This window comes from Muntiacus reevesi, chromosome 10 (assembly GCF_963930625.1).
Source record: "Muntiacus reevesi chromosome 10, mMunRee1.1, whole genome shotgun sequence".
Taxonomy (NCBI): domain Eukaryota; kingdom Metazoa; phylum Chordata; class Mammalia; order Artiodactyla; family Cervidae; genus Muntiacus; species Muntiacus reevesi.
Genome location: NC_089258.1, coordinates 4901655 through 4919636, shown reverse-complemented (window position 1 = coordinate 4919636; position 17982 = coordinate 4901655). Strand labels below are relative to the sequence as shown.

Sequence of the window (17982 nt, the reverse complement as noted above, 5' to 3'; positions counted from 1 at the left end):
GATGAACAATGTTGTGATAATTTCAGGTGAAGAACAAAAGGACTCAGCCATATCTATCTATACATATATACACATACATATACAAATACATATGCATGTATCCATTCTCCCCCAAACTCCCCTCCCATCCAGGCTGCTGCATACCACTGAGCAGCGTTCCATGAGCTGTAGATTAGGTCCTTGTTGGTCACCCACTTTAAATATAGCAGAGTGGACATGCCCATCTCAAACTGCCTAACTACCCCTTCCTTCCATCCTTTCCCTGGGGAACCACAAGTTCATTCTCTAAGTCTGTGAGTCTCTGTTTTTAAGTACATTTGTATTATTTCTTTTCACTTTCCATATATAAGGAATGCCATATGATATTTTTCCTTTTCTGGCTGACTTACTTCACTCAGTGGACAGAATATTTTAAAAAGGAGCTGGCACTACCTAGCAGAGGAAGGCTGAAGGTAGTGTCACCAAAACTCAAACACAGTCTGGTTCTGGAAGCCCCTCTAAAGCAAAGCTGTAGTGGAGCTATTGAAAAAGACCTGAGCTCTACATTCATAAATAGAGTTGATCTGCCCCTCTCCCCACACCCTGTTCACCAGGTTCAGCAAAGACAGGGGTCCCTGCCCTCTCATTCCTACCCTTCACACTCCAGGGTGCCTTTCTTTTCAGCTGCTCAAAGGACCGCAGCAGAGGCCCACAGGTTCCTTCTCTCCGCAGCATCTCCATGTCCCTGCAGCATCCGTCAGCCGCCTCCCTCTTTCTGAGCCACTTCCTCCGCAGTCAAAGGCTTCAGCCAGGAGCCATGGCAAAAAAAAAAAAAAAAAAAAAAAAAAAAAAAAAAAACAGGGAAAAAAAAAAAAAACCGCTGATGAACTTAAGATCTCTGAGGGTGACCTGAACCGAAGGGAAAGGAGCTGGCACAAAGGAAATGAACTCATGAATACCTAAGCGGCAAGGCGGACTCACACAGTGAGTGTGAAACAATGTGGTTTAAATGGGGGCAGGTTAAAAAAATCCATTCTGTCACTTGTCATCCATATATAGGTAATTGGGAGCGGATAAAAATATGGCTTACTGAAGTTTTACCAACACTCCCCTCTCCTTCCCCAGAGAAGCCTTTCCCACTGTTGAGTCACTGATCAATGAGAAGACCAAAGATGCATGGGCCGAAAAAGGCATCATAATAAGTGCCTAATCACATCTGCCTGGGTCAGGCAAAATGCAGGACAGTCTCGGCTTGAAGATCCCAGGATGACTGAGTGTGGATGGACCGCTTGATAGATTTAAATGACTAATATTAATGTTTCTAAAGTTGCATTACTTGAGACCTTAACGATTGTCTAGAAATCTCATACAAGTTCTCTGCTGCAGTCTCGACCACAAAAAGGGAAAGGTTTTTTAAAGTCACAAAGAACCTCATCTTGTCCTGTCCAGGGGAGAGGCTGCAGTTGCTCCGGCAGCATCTGTGGTACCAGATCCAAGTACTTCGTCCCTCTCAGCATCACAGCGAAAGCGATACCGGCTTCTCTGTTTGAAAACTCTCACGTTTCCCCTTCCTTTGCTTCTTTAAAAAAATCAGAATGTTGAACCGCAAATGCTACTCTTATACAAAGAAAACACAGATTAAATGCTTGCTTAGAAAAAGCTTAGGTGTCCTACGTATATCTCTGCAATCTGTCCCTGAAACCGGAGAACTCCCTAACATAATGTGTGTGAAAATGCTCTGTAACCGCAGGGTTTTATCAATGTGCATTACGGCGTGCACACTCTTTCAGGTACCTGGGTTTTCCCTAAAAGAAACCAATGGATTTCATACTGTATCTGTTGTGTATTTATCAGAGGGGTTCGGGGGCAGAACCACACAGCTATTTTCCACCCGTCCCAGAACAAGGTGTCTCGGTCGGAGCTCTGCTCCCTGGAGACACGCTCCGCACTTCCGGCGGCGGCAGTAGCTTCGCTCTGAAAATCAGCCACCTGCCTAGCTCCTTGAAATCATCAGGTTGGGTGCAACATGAGTCTAAAAAGAGGGAAAGAGGCTTTCAATGTGATGGAGTTAGTGGTGTGGAGCAGGAATTTAGGGATGAAGAACATACAGGCAACGTGTGACAGTCGAAGTTCCTCCGCCGCAGAGCTGGCCGCTGCCTTTGCAAGTCGGTTTTCTCCCCTGTTAGTTTCAAACATCTCAGCTCCCCTCCACTTACACGTTTCAACACGCTCAAAGTATTCGAAGCCTCATTCCCCAGAAAGAAATGAGAAAATCTAGGAACACTAAAAGGTTGATATGAACTGCACAAAAGGTTTAGAAACACTAAAATCAACAGCGGCGGTGCCGCAGTTTCACGTGTGTGTGTGTGCGCGCGCGCGCGTGTGTAGGAGGAGCGCATGAAAGAATTAACAAAAAAACCCAATCAGGTGAAAAAGATAAAGTGCCAGAAACAGCTGCAGAGAAATAGAAAACTTTCCTCCATATATGCCGCATACATGCAACCTTAGACAATCATTTGTATCTCCAATGCCCTGGAGGCACCATAAATACCAGGGGCATGCTGAACCCCGGTGGGGAAGGGGCGACTTAGAGGGGTAGTGTGTCTCCATGGGGAGAAGGAAATGGCAACCCACTCCAGTGTTCTTGCCTGGAGAATCCCAGGGACGGCGGAGCCTGGTGGGCTGCCGTCTGTGGGGTAGCACAGAGTTGGACACGACTGAAGCGACTTAGCAGCAGCAGCAGCAGTCTTCATGGTACTGGGTGGGGTATGGAAAACTAAGGTGTCAGTTGGGAATGACAACCTATTGGAGGCACGATCGAATCTGAGTAATACAGGGGTCAAGGATTAAGTTGGATGGGGTGGGGTTAGGAAAAGGAAATGAGTGAGGGGGTTCGGGGTCTGAGAGAAAACAGAGGGTCTCAGAAAAGTGCAAAGGACTACAGCCGCAGCATCCCCGCGGGCCGCGGCTCGCCCCCACCTTGCTTTTGCGCAGAATCCTTGCCTTGGCTGCAGCAGCGCGCTGCCCCCACTGGCCAGGCGCGCCGTGATCGATCGCAGCTGCGTCAGTGTCCTCTCTGAGTATAAATAGGGGTGGCAGGACCGAGCTGAGCCGCACACAGCCATCCATCCTCCCTTCTCCCTCTCTTCCCCGTTCTTCTCTCTAGGCCCCCATCGCCGCCGCCGGCCAGGGGGGCACCGACCAGCACCATGAGTTCCTTCAGCTACGAGCCGTACTACTCGACCTCCTACAAACGGCGCTACGTGGAGACGCCTCGGGTGCACATCTCCAGCGTGCGCAGCGGCTACAGCACCGCGCGCTCCGCTTACTCCAGCTACTCCGCGCCCGTCTCCTCCTCGCTGTCCGTGCGGCGCAGCTACTCCTCCAGCTCCGGCTCCTTGATGCCCAGCCTCGAGAGCCTCGACCTGAGCCAGGTCGCCGCCATCAGCAACGACCTCAAGTCGATCCGCACCCAGGAGAAGGCGCAGCTGCAGGACCTCAACGACCGTTTCGCCAGCTTCATCGAGCGCGTGCACGAGCTGGAGCAGCAGAACAAGGTCCTGGAAGCCGAGCTGCTGGTGCTGCGCCAGAAGCACTCCGAGCCCTCCCGCTTCCGGGCGCTCTACGAGCAGGAGATCCGCGATCTGCGTCTGGCAGCGGAAGACGCCACCAACGAGAAGCAGGCGCTCCAGGGCGAGCGCGAGGGGCTGGAGGAGACCCTGCGCAACCTGCAGGCGCGCTACGAAGAGGAGGTGCTGAGCCGTGAGGACGCCGAGGGCCGGCTGATGGAAGCGCGCAAAGGGGCCGACGAGGCGGCTCTCGCCCGCGCCGAGCTCGAAAAGCGCATCGACAGCCTGATGGACGAAATCGCCTTTCTGAAGAAAGTGCACGAAGAGGAGATCGCCGAGCTGCAGGCGCAGATCCAGTACGCACAGATCTCCGTGGAGATGGACGTGTCCTCCAAGCCCGACCTGTCCGCCGCGCTCAAGGACATCCGCGCCCAGTATGAGAAGCTGGCCGCCAAGAACATGCAGAATGCCGAAGAATGGTTCAAGAGCCGTTTCACGGTGCTGACCGAGAGCGCCGCCAAGAACACCGATGCGGTGCGCGCCGCCAAGGACGAGGTGTCCGAGAGCCGCCGCCTGCTTAAGGCCAAGACCCTGGAGATCGAAGCATGCCGGGGCATGAACGAAGCGCTGGAGAAGCAATTGCAGGAGCTAGAGGACAAGCAGAACGCCGACATTAGCGCTATGCAGGTAAGGCGCCGGGCGAAACGCAGAGGGGGCGGGGAGGGTGCTGCAGAATCGAGTTAGGATGGGCGGGAGTGGGGGTGGTGCGGAGAGTTGAGGGCGCGCCTAGAAAGAGGAGAACAGAGATGAGGCTTCTGCAAGCAGATATTAAGGGGGTGGAACTTGACTTCTTGGAGGCAGTGTGGGAGGGGGTGGGGCACTTGGACGGCGGGGCGGGGGCGCGACTGCGGTGTGCTGAGGTTGCTGAGTGCAGTTGGATCGCCTTTCCTCGTTAAAGCTGCCCTGCCCTGCAGGATAGTGGGTGGGGCTGGGAGGAGGGACTGGACCTGGACTTTGCCTCTGGTCTGCCTCCCTGCTGTCCTGCATTCAGCGCAAGGTGCTTTGCTGCAGAGATTGGATCATCTGATTAATAAATACAGCGACGAGCTCATTAGTTCTGAAGACCAGTTATCCTTCCTGACTAGTTTTACCAACCACTCTCTTCCTCTAGCAGTGAGACAGGAATACAGTCAAAATTGTGATGATGGTCACAGTAAAACATTTCTTTTTTTTTTTTTTTTAAGGATCTCCATTTTTCTGGAGAGAAGCAAAAATAAGATAGATACATAGAAAATATTTTAGAGATAATAAATTTAAATTTATCTACTTCATTCTCCTATAAATAAGTGGATTTCTTGTATATAATCTGGATAAAGTTGATAAAGCTAACTAATGAGTGAGAAACAATTTTTTAAAAAATCCATTTAGTTCTTTGCAGGCATTTTATGATGATCATTAGGTGTATTAGTTAATGAAAACAAAAATTTTTTCTTCTATCAGTTTTTTTTTTCTTTTTTTGTTTTTCATCTCTTGCTTTGTAAAGCTGGATTTTTTTTTTTTTTTTTTAAGGCAAGCAAACAAAGGTTTAAAAAGAAAAAAGACAGTTATTTTAGGGGAGATTTTATCTAGGATCTACACGTTGATTTTAATTAAACCTAGGCCTCTGCAGCTATGCTGTAGTAAAATGATAGTAGTGGAGATTTACACTTAGATTTTTTTTTTTGGTTGTCTTCCAACAGGACACAATCAACAAATTGGAAAATGAATTGAGAACCACAAAGAGCGAAATGGCAAGATACCTCAAGGAATACCAAGACCTCCTCAATGTCAAGATGGCTTTGGACATTGAGATTGCAGCTTACAGGTAAAAATGGAAGTGCCAAGGTAGCAGCCTGTCAGCCTTAGAAAATCAGACTTCCTTTGTGTTGAATCAGAAACCTTCAAAAATAGTCCTTTGGAGTAATTGTGTTACTTTTTGGCCTTTTCCAAGAATAAGTTAATCCTGTAATAATGAGGCCTATTCTTAGCTTCCCATTACATTTCAAGTGTAAGGAACAGGACTATATTTTAAGGCGCTTTTTTCATTGTTGTTTTGTGTATTTTTCCTGGACTCAGTCACAGCATCCCCAGTTATAATAATTCCCAACCCTGCCCTTGCCTTTCAGCCTGGCATTGGGGAAGGTGGTGAGTGGTGGGCTGGGCACACTTCCGGTGTTCATGTTTGTTAACCCCTGCCTCCCAGGAAACTCTTGGAAGGCGAGGAGACCCGGCTGAGTTTCACGAGTGTGGGCAGCCTAACCACCGGCTACACCCAGAGCTCCCAGGTGTTCGGCCGATCTGCCTACGGCGGTTTGCAGACCAGCTCCTATTTGATGTCCGCCCGCTCCTTCCCGTCCTACTACACCAGCCATGTCCAGGAGGAGCAGATCGAGGTGGAGGAGACCATCGAGGCTGCTAAAGCTGAAGAAGCCAAGGACGAGCCCCCCTCTGAAGGAGAGGCGGAGGAGGAGGAGAAGGAGAAGGAAGAGGCTGAGGCTGAGGCCGAGGCCGAAGCTGAGGCTGAGGAAGAGGAGGGAGCCCAAGAGGAAGAAGGTAGGATTAAAACAAAACACAAAACCAAATAAAAAGCAAAACCACCCTGCGACTCCAGGGGCACTGTGGGCATGGATATTGGTTAGGAGGTGGGTAAGATACATGAAACCTCACTTATGCCCAGGAAATGTTATTCAGATAAGAGTGATGATCTTAAAAAGAAAATACATCTTTCTATTTCCTCAACAGATCTTTAGTAAGCACCTCATTGCTCACATTGGCTGTTCTCCCAGAGACACACGATCTCTGATTAGCATGGTACTTTTTTGAAAGTAACATAAGAAAAGAAAAAAAATCCTCCTGCTGCTTTTTATTCCTAATTAAACATTTTAAAATCTATTCATTTAACTCAGCCATTTGGTGTCCTAAAACACAAAAATGAATTCCGAACATATAATAAAAGAAAACCCGAGGTCCTGGAAAGAACAGAGCATCCAGTACCTAGAACGTAATCCATTCTGTTTAAATATCTGTTCAGTGGCAAATGGTGCCCAGCACGTGTGGTCGCTTGGTTGCCTGGAGAAGGAGGTTTGGGGGAAATATTCTGACACTTGTATTTCTCCACAAAACTAAAGCAGAAATGTTTTGATTGGACTCACCCTGCATTTGGAGTTTGTACATTTGCTTTTTATGTTAAAGCTGCCAAGGAAGATGCTGAGGAAGCAAAGGAGGAAGAAGAAGGAGGTGAAGGCGAAGCAGTAGAAGAAACCAAAGAAGTGGAGGAGGAAGAGAAAAAAGATGAAGGTGCTGGGGAGGAGCAAGCCACCAAGAAGAAAGACTGAGCCCTTCCCTTCCCTTAATTATTCCAGGAGTAATTCTCCCAAAATCAGGTCAACCCTATCACCAACCAACCAGTTGAGTTGCAGATACTATATGAATTAAGAAGTCAATCTATGTATAATTCTGAGATGACTTAGGCTGGACATTAAATGTTGTGCTATGAATCTTCTCCTTCCGCAGAGTACCTGTCTGCTTGCAGAGTGGCTTCCTGGCTTGCTGCCAGCCTGTGCATGGTTCGCTTATGAGTTCAGGATCTATGGCAATGTGAATAATTCAGATGTTTACAATTAAGAAACCACACCATGAATAAATGAATTCACTAATGTTAATGTTAAACTTCATGGGGAAAAAATAGTCCTTTGAATCTTTGGTGGTTAGAAATTAAAGACCTCGAATTATGTGCAATAAATAGTAAATAAAGTTACACTGAATGATGTTCCTTGCTGTGCTTGTTGACTTAATTCAGATATCTTAAAGAGGGCACCAATAGCAGACACGTAGATGCAGACTATTGACTTCCAAATTTTTTCAAGTCAAAATTTTAACAATTACAATGCGCTTTCCTCCCTTAATTGGTAATTCTGAGGATACGATTAGGTCATGACCATTCATGAAGTCTCTCCCCTCGAAAATTTTACTGACAATAAACTTGAATAAATGAGAATCCCTGGGGTTCTTTTCCTTTGGTAAATAGCAATATACTTTGCCCTGTAAGTGTACTGTATAATGTTGGGAACGGCTTTCTTGGAGGCAGTCTGAATCATGTTTACCTTTATGGTAAACAGGTAACTTGAACACTAATATATAATAGTAAAAGCATATGGGTAGAATGTGAATCCCACTCATCTGTCACTGTAACCACATTTAAAAAGTATAGCCTAACTATCATGAGCAGAAGTTGAAGCCCAAGCAAATGATGTAATCAGAAGGAATAAATTTTTCTCAATGTGTAATTTTTAAGGGATTAAGAATATTGAAGCTTATTTGCCATTGCAAACATGTTGCCTGCAATCCTGAGCTCATGATTGAGAGTGTAGTTAGCTTAATTTTGTTGCCTCAAGTAGCCTTCAATACCACCTATTTCAATTTTTTAAGAACTACAGATACAGATAATGAAATTGTGATCAGTCACTAACGGGGGGAATTCTATACTTGTGTGTTACATTGCCATAGGTCTGCATGTCTATTGGGAACTATTTGGATTTCAGTGATAGCTCCAACTGGTTGGACATTGCATCAAATACACACCCCCACCCGTCCATCCCGTTCACTGTAAAGTTATGAAAGCTCTTGCACTTGCACTTGATGTGAAATGTCAATGAAATTGCTGATTATCCTTTGTTCTGCTTCTGTTCTTAGACAATTGCTTTGTCAGCTAAGGTTGTTCAATATTTGTTGTTTAGACACCTCTCAAAGGTCATGAATTTAATCTGGAAGCAAAGTGGTCTCCATTTAAAGTTTACAGATCCCATCACACCACATATTTCGAGTTAAATATATCTCACCAAAGCAAATATGTAAAATATTCCTTTATCTGCCCTGATGCTATGGATTTGAACTATGAGGATTCTCCGTACATTGGCTTCTGTAAAGACTAGGAGTTGCCTCAGAAATCAAGCTTTTCACATTTATGTTCATTACATATGGGATGCTGCACATGGTCAATTTCAGACAGAAGCAAATTACATGTGAAAAAGTAACAGCCAAATGGAAATAGTTGGTTTGAGAATTTCTTGAAGTAAGAACACTGTACCATACTCTATCCTGTGTGCCATAATAAAATACTGAAAAATCTAAACTGATTGGATTTGGAGTCTTTAAAAAAAATATTCCTCAAATGTGGTACCTTGGCCAATCTCCCTCTCCCTTCTGCTCCTCTCAAACTCTTGTTCTGTATTCCCTCCCCTAGTTAATGACGTCACTCCCCAGTCATCCAGTTCTGCAGACCAGAGATCGGGCATGCCATCATCCTCCCATTTCCTCTCTCCAATCTTTCTGTTCTAATCTATCACCAAAGCCTATTGATTTTACTACCTAGGTATCTTCAATCCATCCACATTTCCCTATTTACACTGCCACCACCCTAAGGAACCTCTTGTGTCCTGGCTCCAGGGATTCTTTTCATGGAAGACAGTTTTTCCACAGACCAAGGGAGGAGGGATGGTTTCAGGATGACTCAAGAGCATTACATTTATTGTGCACTTTGTTTCTATTATTATTACATCAGCTCCACTTCAGATAATTAGGCATTAGATCCCGGAGTCTGGGGACTCCTGTTCCAGAGAAAGGTAATCTTTAGAAAAGGGAATTGTGATCACACTGTCTCTTTGATTAAAACTCTCCAGTAGTTATCCATTTCTTTTAATATAAAACCCCAAATCTTTAAGATGACCTTCAAGGTCTGTCTAGACCTGACCTGAAACTACTTCTCAAGCCTCACCCTCTGTGTACCCCCTTTCCCCTCCCTCACTTTGGTGTTCTGGCCACCCCTGCCCTCGGTAAATGTTTTGGCTGCTTTCTCTGTTTAGAACACTCATCTTTTCTATCCTGTCCTCAGCCTTGCCCAGATTTAGGCTCAACTGTCATTCCCTTGGGGAAGTCTTTCCTGATGGAGCCAAATTCCTCTACTAAGTGTGTTTATAAGCATCACTGACTCAATTGACATGAACTTGAGCAAACTCTGGGAGCTAGTTGAGGACAGGGAAGCCTAGTATGAAACCCCCTGAAGTCCATGGGGTTGCAAAGAGTCAAACATGACTTGGTGGCTGAACAACAACAAGATACTAACACAGTCAGAAGTGGCATCTATTTTCACAATCATTTAGCAAATGTCTGCAACCTCTGCTGTAGAGTGGTCCTCAGAAACATGGCAATCAGACCTTTTGCTTCTCAGCATCTAGCATCATTCCTGTCACTGGGCATGCTTAGTCACTCGGTGGGGTCCTACTCTTTGTGATCCTTTGGACTATAGCCCATCACACTCCTTGTCCATGGGATTTACCAGACAAGAATACTGGAGTGGGTTGCCATTTCCTTCTCCAGGGGATCTTCCTGACCCAGGGATTGAACCCTTGTCTCTAGCGTCTCCTGCTCTGCAAGTGGATTCTTCAACTGCTGAGCCATCACAGTAAATGTTGATTGAATTAATACCTTCTTGGTAGGCTAAAATGCCTTTGCGGTGACTAGAAAGTCAAGAGTATTCAATACTCAGTCCCAGTTCAGTGAACACTCCTGGAAGGAGCAAAGAACCAAAAATCAGCTGTCTATTCTTGGTTTTAGTGTTGTTTGTTAGGGAAGGTTGGCCAGCCCCAGCCCCACCCCAACTCTGGCCTCAGTCTTAGCTACAAAAGGCTTCAGCACTTAATTTCTCAGATCCACTCTAGATTAATGATTCAAAATTTCCTGAAAAGCTTTTAAAAGTTCAAGATAAATGGCTGAATGGGAAATGTACATATCACTATTATGTCCACACTAAAGTCCATCACTTAAAGGGAATTGCTTAACTTCATGTAAAGTTTCTTCCCTAGCATTAAGTTGGTTAGCAATTAATTGGGTTGCTTTTTTCCCTCCATGGAGATTGTAGTGCTATAAGAATATGTGCTGTGTCCCAGGCATTGATCTAAGTGCATTATTAATATGTGTCATCTCATGATTTCTTTCTTATGACAATGTTATCAGTCCAGTATGATTATCATCCCCATTTTACAGATCAGTTGTTAAGTGACTTGACCAAGGTCACAAGCTAGTTTGTGGCAGGCTGAGAGCCAAATCTCCCATGCATGCATGCCTAATTTGTTTTGGTCGCGTCCAACTCTTTGTGACCCCATTGACTGTAGCCTTGGGGCTACTCTGTCCATGGGATTTGCCAGGCAAGAATACTGGAGTGGGTTGCCATGTCCTCCTGCAGGGAATCTTCCGGACCCAGGGATCTGACCTGCATCTCTTATGTCTCCTGCAATGTCAGGCAGGTTCTTTACCACTAGTACCACCTGGGGAGAGCCCCTCAAATATCCCAGGCCAGCTCTAAAGTCCATGCTCTCAACCAACTATTGCACTGACTGTCCTTTGCGGTCCAGCTTGGGAATTCCTTGTGGAATCAGAGCATATTTTCACAGGCCTGTGTTGTGACAGCGCCTTGGAAACTTTCACACAATCACTGGCATTCTTACAGTCTTTGTTAAGTTCAAGGGCACATCTGCATTCACAGTGTTCCACTGCAGTTACTGAGAATGCTTAAGTTTTTCTTCCAATCCTTTGATTATTTATGTCCATATAAGCCCCTCTGCCAAATTTCAAGCTGCAGGAAGACAAGAACCAGGTTTTATACACAGAGATGAATTTGAGGTTTATTTTCAAAGATCACAAACATTTAGGATCAATCCCAATCATTTATTTCTTAATTTCCACAAATCAGGAATTTAGGGATGGCTTCGTTGGGATGTTCTGACTCTGGGGCTCTAGTGGTCTTGCAGTCAGATATTGTATGAGGTTACTGTTATCCATCTGGAGGCTTGATTAGGCCTCCAGAATCTACTTTTAAGGTGGCTCACTCACTAGGATGGCAATTTCTTGTCCGTGTGGGTCTTCTGCACAGCTGCTTGCAGATTCTTGCAACATGGCAGCTGGCTGCCCCTGGAGCAAGACATTCAAGAAATCAAAGCTATGCCTCTTATGACCTGGTTTAGAAAGACACACATCATCACTACCATTGTTCTATTGGTTGCAGAGACCAGTCTGTCTGATTCATTGTGGGAAGGAACTACACAAGGACATGAGCATAGAGTATGAAGGTCACCAGAGGCTTCCATAAAGTTGTTAATTATGGGCATTATTTCTTTTATGAATAGCAATCACTCACTCAAGAAATTCTGAAACCATTTCAGGTTCAAATATCGTGCTCTATTGTTCTCATTCATGTACTCATTCTTACCTGATTATGTGTCCTAATTTAAGTTTAAAAATATGTTTGTGAAATCTATGGGCAGCCTGGTAATGAATATATTAATAGTTATTTTCAGTTTGTCCTTCTAATGAAGGATTTCTTTATTAATACCCCTAGCGGGATATCTGTTCAAAGGATCCTAGGCATTTTACTAGTTTACATTTTACTAGTTCCTCATATGTATCCCCACATTTTTTATCTTTTTGTAAAACAATATTTAAATATTTACTTGGCTTCATTGGTTCTTAGTAAAGCACACAGGCTTCTCCAGTTGCGGTGCGAGGGCCTATAACATGTGGAATCTTAGTTTCTCCACCAGCGATCGAACCTCATCTCCTGAACTGGAAGGCAGATTCCTAACCACTGGACCACCAAGGAATTCTCCAAAATTTTTTTTTTTCCTATAAAGCATCACAGCTATACTTCAAGGCCTTAACTTCCCTGCATTAATTCATTTGAAACGCAGTATTAGTCTAGTTAACTGAGATAAATACAGTGGCAGCTAATATAGAACTTAAGGTGTTAAGAAAAATAAGTGCTTACTGTTTTATTAGATGGTCAGACTCATCTGAGTTGACACCTTAGATTTTTTTAATACCTTCAGGTCTGATATAGTACACACATGTCTTTAAAGTGGATATATCTAATAACACAAGTTATATGGATTACAAATAATCAAATATGAAATGGCTTTATAAAAAAACCTGAAATGCTCTATGTTTCTCACTTTGAGAGGGTCAGGTTTCTGGAGCTATTAAAGACATTTTTGCTTGTGTACTGATGACCATTAATTCCTCTGCTTTTAGCTTAATGCCATTCTTTCTGTCTTTAACCACCCCACATCCTTATTAATTTCATGTGGAGTACAGACCATTTCCTGATATAACCATTTAAAAGAAAACAACTATCAGGAAGGATGCTTTCATGCAGCAAAACAAATATTCCCTTTTTATTCTATAACCAGACCACCAGGAAAGACAGAAACCCTACATTAAAATCTCTATCTGCATTTTACTTGCAACTTACCTGCATGGCTGAAGAGGAAAGAATAATCTGCTCATTCTGACCTGTTGGTTTGTTTGGAGTCATTTATTTACTGGAGAATCTCACCTTTTTACTTCAGAGGAGAAAGATGCCCCCCACCCTTTCTGTTTTTCTTCCTCCCACGAAGACAACCACACAGGAGAATATGCGGAAGAGAGCATCTCAGCTGTAAGTCACAAATCATTCTCACTTTGAGACAGAAAAACTGGTGTCAGAAGTGTGAAATTGGAGGGCGATATTGAGGTGAGAGTAAGACGCACCACCTTCTCCAGACCCGGACTCAGGGTGTTAGTCGGTAGGCCTCCAGGGTTGGCTGGGTTCCGAAGACTAAAAGCCGTGGTAACGTGTCCTGTGTCCACGGGAGGAGGGGGACGGGGGTGGATAAGTGAACCAGGGCTACCTCAGTGACTTAGAGCACCTGGGATGGAAGAATAAAGGAACAAGAGACCGAGCTCGCTCCGTTTCCCCTCTGTCCTGCCCTTAATTCCTCCCAATTTTTTTCCAAATAGCAGAAACTGGGAAGTGTGACTTCTGAAAGTGTTTTAACCACTGAGAACCTCTGAACTCTCCAGACGATAGAGAGGGAGCTGATTTCAGCTTTTACAGCATCCCTTCTGGGTGTGTGGGGGTGCGTGTGTGGGGTCACAACCCTTAAACAAATGGCCCCTTCTCAAGCAAAACAAGCAATCACTAGGTCGTTTTTTTGGAGGGGGTGGGGAGTGGGAGGGATATTATTTAGACCCCATATCCTTAGCTCAGTGGACACGAATGGACTTAGTGAGTTTGAGCAAACTGTGGGAGATAGTTAAGAACAGGGAAGTCTGGCGTGCTGCAGTCCAGAGTGCTGCAAAGAGTCAGATACGACTGAGCAACTGATCAGCAACATCTTCATCTTATTGTTCCCCAGAGGGGCAAGACAGCCTTCTTGCTTTTCCAGTTGGAAGCCTTGAAGCCCCGCCCTCCCCTTCCCACCAGTAAAACAACGCTGATCAAACTCAGGGATAATTTAAACAAAACGAGAAGAAACGTGCTTCCTTTAGGCCACTGGCTGTTTCTCGAAGAGATGGAGGTCTGCTTCTTGACGAAGATATCTGTCTCATTTCCCAGGCTGGACCTCGCGGCAGCAAGATGCTCTGACACCTCCTCCCCCGCCTGCGGTGTGGGAGGAAAGCAGGAAGGCCTCCGGGATCGGCCCCCTCTGCTCCCAGCCCACTTCTTCCTTCCGGGACTCCCGCCAGCCCTTGGTGTGGCGTCCTCTGTGAGGAGCTGGGCGTGCTTCCCGACAGGCCCGAGAGCATCTGATGGTGTTTTAGGATTTCACTGGAAATACGTAACATTTAGTCATCTTTCTGTAGTTTAACAACAAACCTCCCTAGCCTGTGAGAATCTAATGAACTGAGTTGAAAGGCTTTGAAAAATCAAAACTGCTATCACTTTTTTGCTCCCCGCGCCCCCTTTAAGAGCAGACATTCCCCTCGGGTTTCTGCACCTTCAATTCTGCCTCAGAGTCACCGCTTCCCTGGTGGCTCAGTGGTAAAGAATCCGCCTGCCAATGCAGGGGAGATGGATTGGATCCCTGGGTCGGGAAGATCCCCTGGAGGAGGAAATGGCAACCCACTCCAGCCTTCTTGCCTGGGAAATCCCGTGGACAGAAGACCCTGGGGGGCTGGGCGGGGACTGCAGTCTATGGGTCGCAAAACGTGGGACCCGACTAGATGATTGAGCAGCACGGAGCCACCGCAGCCTCCAAAAGCCCCAGGTCACTGTATCTTCTTCATGGGGCATGCGGGGTGGAAAGGGCTATAAGGCGGCTTCCATCGCTTGGTACCTAGACGGAGCCCAAGGATGCTTTCTGCCTGAAACTTTGCACTGCGCGCAGCCCGCATCTCCCTGCTGAGCGCGATCTCTGCAAAAAGTGCAAAAAGCCGCGGCTGCTGTCTTACCCTTGGAAGACTCTCACCTCCACGCCACCCGCGTAAATAGTACGGCTCCGAGATTTAAAATATTTTAAAGCAGACCGGGTGACACATTTTTTTTTTCATCAGTAAGTCATTTGGGGATGGAGCGGAGAAAGGAATGGGAGATGCTGCCGGAATCTTGTTTTTTCTAGATCTTTCTCCAAGTCGCCCCTCCCAGAGAACGCCGCAGAGCCACCACGCCCTCTGCGTCCTGGCGGCGGGCTGGCGTGACCTGCAGCACCGCCAGAAACGCAGCGCTCTGCTGAAAGGAGAGGCTTGGAGGTGGGTGGGAGTTCTTTCTGGAAACTTGTATCACCGGTTTTTCTCTGTAACCGGAGAGATCGTGGGAGGTGGGGAGGTCGGGAAGCCCAGGAGCGAACGAGGAAGGGGGCACCCCCTGCCCACTGAGGCTTGGCCTGGAGCTCAAGACGTTCTGAAATTTGATTTTTAAAGTAAAGAAGCCGGACTCTGAGGCTGTGGCCATGCTGCAGTGGGTGTGGAAGCTGGCGAGAGGCGATCACGCAGAAGGTACGCGGCGAGCCTAGAGCCTGCGGATGCAGACTCCTTAGTGGAGCCCGGGCCGGCTGCCTTTGGAGCTCTTGCTTGTTAGACATGCAGTCATAGCCCCAGTCCAGGCATTCTGAACTAGTATCATTGAGAGTGTTAGTCACGCAGTCGAGTCAGACTCCATAGGGTCTGTGTGACCCTATGGCCTGTACAGACCCTATGGACAGATGCTATGAATTGTCAGTCGAATCAGACAGTCCATAGGGCAGTACAGATCCTATGGACTGCAGCCTGATAGCCTCCTCTGTCCGTGGAATTCTCCAGGCTAGAATACTGGAGTCGGTTGCCATTTCTTTCTGTAGGGTATCATCCAGACCCAGGGATTGAACCCAGGCCTCCGGCATTGCAGGCAGATTCTTTACTGTCTGAGCCATCAGCGAAGCCCAAAGCAAAGAATGCCAATGGAAGCACCGCTGCATTTAACCAGATACTCAGGTGATTCAGGAGCAGGTAGTGAGAATCTCTAGTAAAGTGTTGCATTGGGGACTGCAGCTCACTGCCCCCCATCCCAGCCCCTACTCCCACCACCGCATAATGCACTTAGATGTGCAGGGGAGACCTTGAAGAAGGTAGGCGAACACTGCTGCTTAACAAGAGGCTGAATGTTCTTCATTTGCATGTAACTAGAAATGGCAGCCCACTCCAGTACTCTTGCCTGGAAAATTCTATGGACGGAGGAGCATGGTAGGCTACAGTCCGCGGGGTTGCAGAGAGTCAGACACAACTTAGCGACTTCACTTCACTAGCTAAGTACTGGGGGAAGGCAAGAGGTTATCCCCTGGTTTTCTAAACGTCCACTCACTACCCCATACTGCAGGCCGGAAGAACCAGTGTGGAATCTTGAGGGCCAGTGTGCACTGCCCTCTGAAGGCCTGTTGAGGTAGGGCTGGGCACCTCTTTTATGATGTTCTGGAGCCTTCCTTCTCTGAATGGTAGAGGCTGCCCAGGCCCCTATGGCAGAGCCGTATGAACTCAGAGGGGACTCTGAATAAAAGCTACCAGTGTATGTTCCCTTGTCATCTCCTCAGGATAGAGGTGGTGATGTTAAAAAAATGCACAAGAAATAATTCTCCTATTAAAAACAAGACAGTAATCCACAAATAGAGTCACTTATGCTCAGTCACTGTCATCAAATTGAGACTCAGCTACAGTTTTGATCTCTCCCGGAAATGGAGGGTTAAACCAGTCCATCAGAAATCCTCTGGTCAGCACAAGTGAGGTCATCAGCCTGATAGACGCCCAGCCCCGCCGTATCCTAGAGGGAAGTGTGAACATGGCATGCCTTCATGGGATTCTTCAGGCAAGAGTGCTGGAGTGGGTTGCCATTTCCTCTTCCAGGGGAATTTACCAATCCAGGGATTGAAATTGCATCTTCTGTGTCTCCTGCATGGGTAGGCAGATTCTTCACCACTGTCATGCAAAAGTCATACAGGTAAAGGGTACAACCATCCAGGGAGCTGAGATCTGAGCACGCTCAGTAGGTTGGGATAAGAATGAGGAGGCTGGTGTGGCCAGATGTGTGTGCCTGAAGTTCAGTGCTTGAGATACAAGTCTTGCAATTTTTCTTTTTAAGATTTTTTTTTTGATGTGGATCATTTTTAAAGTGTTTATTGAATTTGTCACAGTATTGCTTCTTCTTTTTTTAAGTTTTGGTTTTTTTTTTTTTTTTTTGGTGGGTGGAGGAGAATGTGGGATCTTAATTCCCTGACCAGGGATCAAACCTGTACTCCCTGTACTGGAAGGGGAAGTCAACCACTGGACTGCGAGGGCAGTCCCCTTGCTAGTGTTTGGCAGTTTTCCCTTCAGTCCTCTAAGCACTTATAATATAATATAATATAATAGGATGATAGAACTCCAAAGTGAGAAGCTGCCTAAGAAATAATTTCTTATTTTAAATACAAGGAAACAGAGATTTAGGGTGGGTAAATTGACTTGCCAAACGTGATGTCATTGGTTTTAGCTGAGCTGGAGCTAGATTCTAAGATTCCAGTGTATTTTCCCTGACCTACAGAGTGCTGCCTCCTCAGAAAAAATGTTATTGTTATTTCAGCTCTTTATTGATGGCCCAGATTTTAGCAGACAGTGTCGCCTAGTAAAAAATAATCTTGTTTGGTTATAGCAGCATTAGTACAACAATGAACAGATTGGTACCATTTTAACATGGAATTTTCTTTCCCTCCTGTCTCTGGGTTTTTTTTTTTTTTTTTCTTTCTTTCTCCTCTCTTTCTGGGACTTTTGGGTTTATTACTGATTATTTGAGCTTCCTAGGTGATGCAGTGCTAAAGAGTCTGCATGCTAGTGCAGGAAATGCAGGAGACTCGGGTTCGATCCTTGGGTTGGGAAGATCCCCTGGAGGGAGAAATGGCAACCCACTCCAGTTTTCTTGCAGGGAAAATCCCATGGACAGAGGAACCACAGTTCATGGGATCGTACAAGAATTGGACGTGACTGGGCACGTACCTACATGCACATTGATGCATAAAATAGTTCTATCAGAAGTCACCTTGATTTAAGTAAAAGTAAGTGTATAAATCAAGCCAGTCCCAGGAAT

At 46.0% G+C, this 17982-nt stretch overlaps 1 protein-coding gene across 1 annotated transcript; it reads left to right on the top strand.

Annotated features, from left to right (window-relative positions):
• Nucleotides 1-3188: 3188 nt before the first annotated feature.
• Nucleotides 3189-6922, top strand: NEFL (neurofilament light chain). The gene is made up of 4 exons (XM_065947622.1): nucleotides 3189-4235; nucleotides 5288-5412; nucleotides 5791-6140; nucleotides 6780-6922. The coding sequence occupies exons 1-4, from the start codon at nucleotides 3189-3191 to the stop codon at nucleotides 6920-6922; spliced, it is 1665 nt and encodes a 554-aa protein (XP_065803694.1).
• The last annotated feature ends 11060 nt before the right edge of the window (nucleotides 6923-17982 follow it).